At 44.0% G+C, this 9,029-nt stretch overlaps 1 protein-coding gene across 1 annotated transcript in view; it reads left to right on the forward strand.

The window, feature by feature from the left end:
* KLHL3 (kelch like family member 3) overlaps positions 1–3,386 on the forward strand; it is a 119,007-nt gene extending 115,621 nt beyond the window's left edge. The window contains exon 15 of the mRNA XM_004384689.1: positions 3,358–3,386. Coding sequence (XP_004384746.1) covers positions 3,358–3,386 — 29 coding nt within the window. The remainder of the gene's footprint in view (positions 1–3,357) is intronic.
* Positions 3,387–9,029: the final 5,643 nt, after the last annotated feature.

Genomic DNA, 9,029 nt, shown 5'->3' on the forward strand with positions numbered 1-9,029 from the left:
CAGCTTTTCATCTTTCATGATATTGGGGAAGTTTTCTGTCAGCAATTCTTCAATGATCCTCTCTGTGTTTTCTGTTTTCTCCCCCTGTTCTGGAACTCCAATTACTAGCAGATTTTTGATTTTGATTGTATCCCACATAATTCTCAGGGTTTCTTCATTTTTCTTTGTTCTTTTTTCAAGTTTTCCTCAAACAGAGTTGTAGCCGAGTCTTTGTCTCCAATTTCGCTGATCCTATCTTCCATCATTTCAAACCTGTTCCTCAGCCCTTCTATGACACTGTCCATTTCTGAAATCTTGTTGTTTACCTTTTGGATTTCTAACTGTTGTTTTTGTATGTTTTCTAGTTGTGAATTTATTTTGGCATTTTGTTCCTGTATTATTTTCTTGAATTCTTCCATTTTTTTTGTCTGTATTTTCCATGAATTTGTCTGCCTTTTCCATGAATTTGTCTATTTTTTTCCTCATTTTTGTCTGCTTTTTGCTTCAACTCTTGGATAATTCTGAATGTTAGAGATTTGAATTACCTATCAGTTAGGTCTAGTGCCTTTTCTTCTATTGGAAGGTCATCTGGTGTTTTATTTTGGATGCCTACTGGAACCATCCTGTCCTATTTTTGTAAATGTTTTGATATTGTCTGCTGTCTTTGGGGCATTCAGTGGTTATTTTCCTCATTTATTGATTATAGATTTGTTTGTTTTGTCCTGCTTTTTGTTTTGTTTGGTTATGTCTGAGCAGGTGGGCTGTGTGTTCTTTGTTGTTTGCTCATCTGTGGGCACAATACTTTTCACCTCCTTCTCCAATGGGCAGGGTCAGTCACTCAGGTATCGTACAGCAGTGCAGGTCCAGCTGAAGGGGAGTTTCTGGGATGGTTTTTTTGTGACACGTACCAGGGCTGACAGTGTGGACTGGGAATCAGTGCAGGGCATGTTCCAATAGGCTGTGCCTGTGCTGCTTGGGAGTGTGATGTTCAGCGCATGGTGCAGGTAGGCAGGAAGGAGGGGGTAGATTGTGATGTGTGGAGCTAAGATGGGTATAGGAAAGTTGAGAGAGAGAAGAGAGGAACAGGAGCCAAAAACATACACACAAACAAAAAACAGTGCTAAGGGAGCTTACTATTGGAGTAGAGAGATGAGAGACTGAGAAATGAGGAAAAACAAAAATGAATAAAAAGAAAAAGTGTAAAAAAATGAATAAATCGAGAAACTGGAAATGAAGAAAGACAAAAAGGGAATAATAGAGAGAACAAAACAAAACAAAACAAACAAAAAACCCAAAAACAAACAAAAAACAAGAAAATAGAAATGCCCCCAGGTATGTCCCTGTGGGTCTGTGCAGAGTAAGGGAGTAGTTTCTAAGCTATGTGGTACTGCCCAGCTAGAAGGGGCTCCCAAGCCAAGAAAAGAAAAAGAAAACAAACAAACAAATCAAAATAGAACAAATCAGAGCAAACAAACAAACAAGCAAAAAAGCCCCGGGGGTCCTACCAGCGTGGCAGCATGGGCCGGAAGCAGTTTCACAGTCAACTGGTGTTTTGCAGCCTTTCAGGAAGAAGCAAAGATGGCTCACGGAGCCAGGTATTTGAGAGAAAGGAGGGGGAGGTGGTGAGAGGTAAGGAAGAAATCTAAAGAAGCAGAAAAAAGCAACACTAGCAGCCAACAAAAGGCACTCAGGGAGCCAGCCAATGCAGGCGAGTGGAATCCAAGCGACACCTGGGAGCTTCCCGGCCAAGAGACTGTGGCTGCAGGAAGCACAGGAGGCTAAGTGGGGGTGAAGAAGTGTGGGGGGTGGGAAAGCCTATATCACTGGTTACCGGTTGTTCTGTCTCCTGCTGGAAGCTTCGTGAAGCTGCTTTCTCATACCCCTGTTCGCTGATCTCCGATATGAGTCCAAGATGGCGGATCCTTGCTGTGGTAGCTGATAGGGGACCTCTGCACATATCTCTCCTCGCTCTCTGTTCTCAGTCAGTTTCTTATTCTGTTCGGTGCTTGGCTGAGTTCTTTATCTCTTCATTTGATGCGCAGGGTTTCAGAATTGACGCTTGACTGTTTGATTTAGTTTTTCTGATCTTTGCTGCAGAAGGACGGCGTGGTGCTTCTGACTATAGTGCCATGTTGCCTGGAAGTCTCCTGCAATTCTTTTTAACAATGTTCTTCTCTTGGTTTCACCTCCAATCAGAAATTCTTATCATAGTAGGAATATGTTAAAATAAGGCTTCAGTCACCACCTTACCTGTTGACACCCCATTTATTAGGATTTGTTCAGCTGCAAGTGCCAGAAAACCTGACGGAAACTCGCTTAAATAAGGAAGGGGATGTATTTGTCTCAGGCAGAAAGAAGGCCAGGGCTGGCCTGGTGGCTCAGGGCTGCCATTGAAGAATCAGGCTTCTCCTTTCTGTTCTATTCTTCTATCTTTACCAATAGCTGCTACGGCCTCTTAGACCTTGCATGAGGACCCAGGCAGGAAGAAGGACAGAACTGCAGCAGACTTGCATTTATAATTTCATTGGCCAGGACAGGGCTACACGGCCACTTCTAGCTGCAAGGGTGTCTGGAAAGCTGAGCCTGTAACTTGTGGTTCTGTATAGTAGAGGATAACAAGTAAAAAGGATGTTGGCTGAATCAACCAACCAGTATCTGCTACATGGCCTCAGTTCATTACAATGAGATTTTAGGGTCATACATGGGATTTTCAGAGTTAGGTACTGAAATTGGTTCAACATGGCTAAAACAGTAACACATACATGTCTGGATTGTTTATTGAAGTATTGAATTCAACACTGGAAGGATCCTTCAATTAGATGACACTAAATTAGTATGGGAACTGAGGTCTAGAGGTAAGTGAACTTGCCTGCGGCCACAGTGAAGGTTGGCTGGTGGCAGAGCTGGGATTGAAATTCAGTTCTTATTTCTATGAATTCACTGTTCTTTCCAGTTCATTCCAGTGCCTTCTAAAAGTAGATATGAATCACTCATCACCTCTCTTAAAGTGATGCAAAGTTAGAGCCATGTAGCTGCCTCTGGGCTTCCAGCAAGGGTGCTGAGCTGAACTGAGTCTGGGGTTGGGAATGGGAGCCAGTACAACACTAGATGAGTCCGTATGATGATGAGAGATGAGACCATCATCTACGGTGTTTGAGGGGCTGTTGTTGATCCAGATCCCTTGCTGAGGCTTAACTGTACGGGTGGGGAACAGCCAGCGGCTGGCTGCCAGAGTCCACAAGCCCTTTAATATTTGGATAAAAATTGTGTCCATTTTTCTTGGCTGTGACTTAGGTTGTCTTGGATTCATGAAGTCACTGGGACTCTTAATAACTCTGGAGAAGCTAAGATAATAACTTTCTGTTCCTTTTATTTTAGGTGTTGCTGTGATTCACAAGCCCTTGTGACCCAAACTCCCACTGCCAGGAGGTGGAGGAAGGGAGGAGGTGCTGCCTGTGACTCAGAATAGCGGGGGACCATGATGACTGGATTCCGCTCTCTGGGAGAGTCTGTGGTGGTGTGAGAACCGCCCTCCTCTGACTTGCCAGAGTGGCCTCGCAGTGTGAACACCCGTCGGTGACCCACCTCCTGTTCCCCTGAGGTGCTTTGTCTTCCACCCTGAGCAGTGGGGTTCCTGACAATCCCAGCAGCACCTTTGGACCTTTTTGTGTTTCTACAGGGACAACAGAGAACCTGGACCGTGTGTGTGTATGTGTGTGTGTGTCTCTGTGTGTGTTTGTGTGTGTGTGTGTGTGTGTATGTATGTAGAACATGGTGTTTCACTAAATTGAGGGGTGGGGTGTGTGACTATCTACTGGATTTCTTTACTACTGATCCTTCACTATGCTAAAAATCAAATCACAGAAACCTCTCTTCTGGATTTGACTCCTGGGGACCCTGAGACTACTAAAGCTGCTGTCTTCTGGAGGTCCATTTGATCAGGCTGGGAAGGTCCAGAAATAACTAGCAAGAGGGGCAGCATATATTACTTGACTACAGAAACTCTGTCTGCAGAAGAGCTTGGGCATTCTTGAAGCAGCACCTCACACTCTGTGCTGGAACTGGTGGACACGAGGGCTCCCAGTGCTCCTCTGCCGGTGCTCTTCCTTGGGCTCTCCTCCAGGAAGCAGATGAGGACGGCCCAGCTTTGGGTCTGGGCCACGGGTCCTTGATGTTATGGATTCCAGGTTTGGAGATTTTGTCTCTTCAGCTGGGAAAACTAACTCTTCAGAGAAGCCCTGGGTAACACACTGGAGAAAAAAAATAAACAAGATAAAAACAAAACAAAAACCAACCAAAGTGGTAGGGACCAGGTCCCTGCCCAGAATAGGCTCAGAGAGGGATCCTACTTCTGGGTTTGCCCAGGATAGTACAGTCCCTGTTTGTACTTGTTATCCAGGCTTAATTACACATAGCACCACATTTTACTCTAAAAAATGTTCAAGTTTGGAGGATAAATAAAAGGTCACCATACCTCCAAACCCAAAGATAGGTGTGTCCCTGCATTGAATGGGGTCACGTGTGATTCAGATGAGTATGGATGACTTTAGATACTGGCTGGGGCTGACCATTGGCTGTATGTGATGATGGTCCAGTCTGTCTGATATCCTTGTCTTCCTTGTCCTCTGCCCCATCCTAGGGCCTGTACCCTCTCCCCAACCCTCAGGGCTACCGTCTCCTCCTTGCTTCCCCTATGGGGGAGGAGATGGTGGTGGGCCCTGGATGTGTGATCTCTCCCCAGGATACTTTTATTTTAAAAGAAGAGCTTGAGGAAAGTTTGCTAATTCACAGGTGAAAATTATTAATAATAGAATTTCAAGCTCTGGAGAGGAGGTATTTGAGGGTGCATGGAGTCATTTGCATTTTATAAAAAGAACCTTAAAGCTGTGCTGTTCCTAAAATAGCAAGTTGCTTATGTTGTAATTTCAGGCATGGGGGAGGCAAGGTCTTGTGTATGGAGAACAGTCTCATGCTCATACTTGATGTCAAGGTCTGCCTCCAGGAAGCCAAGGGGCTTTGTAAACCCTGATGTTGGACTTCTAATACAACTGGGCTACTTTCAGGCAGATGCTGCAGGAGACTGGCATCCCCCCTCCCTGCAATTAGAAACCCAGGAGCCTCCACAGCTAGTTGGCCAATTTGTGTATTTACTGTATATTTATTGTGCACTAAACACACACTCTCCTGAAGAGGAAACTTTTCCTTCCGACGCTGAGCAGACGCTGCTTCAGAGAGACGTTTGGAGAGCACCAAGGCACTGAGGATTTTTAGCAGCCTAGGGAAGAGGCTGAAACATTGCGCTTTGGTGGACCTGGAAGAAATGTATCCAAAGGAATCCAGGCTCGCTTTTAAATGAGTGCTCTGGTCTCTCCCAGCAGTGGAAATGACTATGGTTTTAGAGCTCTCCCTGGCTCTAGGTTGGAAGCTGATGGAACGAACTCTTGGTCCCAAATGTTCTTGGGACCTTGTTTTGATGTGTGTGGGGTAAGGATGTGGTGGGGTGTTGGGGCCGAATGTATGCTATTTACACAAACTCCTGATTTCAGATGAAAGGTGAATTCGCCATCCCCTCTCCCACAACCTAGAAGCTGGACTTTCAAGCTTATATGGGGGAGGTTATTTTTCGTGTGTCATCCTCCCAGAAAGGGCCCCTTCCCATGAAAACCAGCCAGCCATGTTTTTTCTTTTGGATTTTTGCTATTGGTTCCACCCCATGTCTCCCTTCCCAGGAAACACTGCCCTGCTAGTAGTGCTCCTGAGGCCATGTCATCTCATCTTCATGTGTCCTTTCTCACGGGGACTAGAACACTGGTACGTCATCACCAAAAAGAAGTCTGCTCTAGCTGCCCACGGATGCCATCCAAAACTGCTGTCTCTTTATCACTAGATACGACCTTCTCTCTCCGTAGTGGGACACAGCAGACTTATTTTCAAGCCTGTGCTGGTCACATGGTAGGTGAGAAGTCCTTGTCTCCAATTAGGGTGGCCACTGCTGCTTATGAATGCAGCTTTGTCAGTGATGTGTCTGGAAGTCTGATTGCAGTGATAAAATGGAATTGAGACCCAAGGTTAGAAGCAGCTTAAACACCAACAGGATACTGATTTGGAAAACACAGAAGTCAGACTCTGAATTCCAAAGTTATTTCTCATCAGTGCCCAACGGCATTGCTCCGTTTAAAAAGTTGCAGTATTATGCAAATGAAAGTGACCTCATTTTCTGCTATGCAATAAGAATACTTAATTCTAGTTCATGACAAACCAGTCACAGTATCCCCTAAGATGCTTTTTTGAGCTGTCTTACTTTGATATCTGTTGTGTAATGTTTGTGTATTTCTGAGCCAGATCCTTTCAAAGACTGCCTTTTTATAAAATTGAAGCTATAGCTTTCAGGCTAAAATTTTAATGTAGATATTTTTATAAGATAATTTTTCAGGATATTTGAATCGTTTTTTATTATCCATGATGATGAAACGCTAGGTTCCATGTTGCTCCCTCTCAAACCCAGTTCATGCCTGTAGCTCTTTCCCTTTGTTTCTCACCCTCCAAAAATGGATTTTTCAGTAGCTCCAGGTAGACGTGCCTCTTTGCCTCGGAGTCTTCTTTCTTAGACCATACTCAAGGGAGACTGCGGAATTTCAAAACACAAATGACTGGTGATTCTTGAATTCCTAGGGACAAATGTTAAGCTCGACTCAGTACTTATCCATGTATATTGCCTGTGTAGGGTCGCTATGAGTTGGAATCTACTCGACAGCACACAACTACAACAACGACGTCTTTGGAGTCTGCTTTCTGTGGGGGTGAGGCTGGCGTGGCCCACCTCCTGGTGACTCTAGCTGCCTGGCACTGAGCCTGGCAGAGTGTGGTGTGGAGAAGCCCCAGAGAAGGCCTGCCCTCCAGGCAGTTTCCTTTCATTCTCTTCTGTCCCCTTGGTCTTCTGAGACTTCTAACAGCTTAAGGCCTTTGCTGCTGGATGATGTCCCTTTTGGAAGCGTCTTTTCTCTGAACTTTAAAAAGAGGGGTCAGTCCTTATGATCCCCATTAAGAATGTGTTAAGCATGTGCTTTGCAGTTGCTCATACTAACGTACAACTTACTTGCCTCTTGAGCTGTGTCTATAACCCAGGTTCTGTTTTGTGCATTTGTCTGCCATTGGCATCATTTTTCTAATTGTTATTTTTATTGTTGGGACAGGTGCCATTTTGAATTGCCTCCATGCGCCCCATCTGCACCCAGTTGGATCAAGTTGAGAGGTTGAGCAAACTCATATTACAGTTAGCTGGGGTTTTTTGAGGCTCTGTTTGCCTGGAGAAGCAAGGAGGTTGGAATGTCTTTTTTTTTTTTTTTTTTAATTTAAGTATTTGCACTATTTAGGATCCTAAGCCCCTCGTGTTCAGCTGTGCTGTGCATCTACTGACCAGGCAGGAGAGCTGGCAGCACATCTGGCATTTAGGAATGGAAGAGGTTTCTTCCATAGTGGATGATCACCGCCTTACGGCCTCTCTGCAACCTTTGTCATAAGACTCAGTGACTCATGGATACAGCATCAGCCGAGTCAGGAATGCAAGGGACTGTGGCATTTGGAGAAACAAATTGCCCTAGTGCTATATTCTTGCCTTTGGGTATGAGATTATAAATTATATTTTCCCCTTTTCAGTGGCAATAAAGTACCCTTGTTGGATTTTATGTTTAATTTGTGTAGTTTTAATTTGTATATGATGTGTAAAATACTTTCTTTGAAAGAAAACTCAAGACACTGAATGTGTATGTCCCCGTGGGTGCTCTGTCCCTGTGATTGTCCATTTCCAGTCAGACTTGATGACTGACACCCTGTACGACATATCGCACAGGTAAGGCCCTCAATCCGGTGTCTCCTGCATGGATATTACGGAACATATATCTTGTTAAAGAACAACACTTGTCACATGCTTGATCAGTTACAGTGAAAGCTGAAGAAACATTTCCTCAAACATGTTATTTTAAAGGAATCAATGTTCTAGTTTCCCATACTTTGTTACTTTAATTTTAATAAAAGCCGAAACGTGCAAACCTTTCTCAGTATTTCATTTTCACCAACCAGCCTCTCCGCTATGTCTCAGACATGAAAAACCCATTGCCGTCAAGTCGATTGTGACCCATAGTGACTTTATAGGACATGAAAAAGATAGACTTATTCCTGCGTGTCTTTAGATTTAAAAATTTTTCTCGTTAAGATCCATTGAACAGGGTCTGGGTTCCTTTGGTCTCTGTCACCTGGCCCCAGCACAGTGCCACACCCACTAAGACCTTCTTCATGAGGCCCTGAGAGGACAGTCCCTCCATAGATGTTAAGTGGTGTGTGCAACTGCAGGTGATTGGGCCTCACCTCCTGTTGTGAGGATGGGTGTGCTGGTCTCAGGTACAGGGAGGAGGAGTCAGGGATTCAGCTGTAAATAAACATTGACGCTTACAAAGTTTGTTATAAGACCTAGATATTTGTTATGTTTTGATTATTAAATAACCAAATATTAATTGTATTTTATTAAATATATACAAGATATCAACATATATGTAATACTAATAATAGATAACATTTACTGAGTGCTTACTATGTGCCAGGCACTTTTCTAAGTGCTTTCCTTATATCAACACATTTCATCCTCATCATGATCTTCCGAGATAGTTACTATTATTATCTTCATTTAACATATGAGGAGATGAAACACAGACAGGCTAAACAACTTGCCTAAGGTAGCTGCTACAAAGGGATGAAGCCAGGATATTGGTTGCACTCCAGTCTGTGTTCTTAATTCTCTACCACTGCCAGCCAATGAGAAGGTGATGGGGTGATGGGGTGGTCCAAGAAGCACCAAAGAGAAGAAGGCACCAAGGGTCTTGGGAGTGCAAATATGATTGAAGAAAAACACTAGCCCCAGTTTTCAGACCAGTTGGACCAACAATGTCCTCCTCTTATGTTGATGGTAAATAATCACATTTGTTACTGTAACAGTGATAGTAGCAGTAGACACCATTGATTGTGCACTTACTTTTGTACTAAATGCTTCGCAGACT

This window comes from Trichechus manatus, unplaced genomic scaffold, assembly GCF_000243295.1.
Source record: "Trichechus manatus latirostris isolate Lorelei unplaced genomic scaffold, TriManLat1.0 scaffold00127, whole genome shotgun sequence".
NCBI classification, from domain to species: domain Eukaryota; kingdom Metazoa; phylum Chordata; class Mammalia; order Sirenia; family Trichechidae; genus Trichechus; species Trichechus manatus.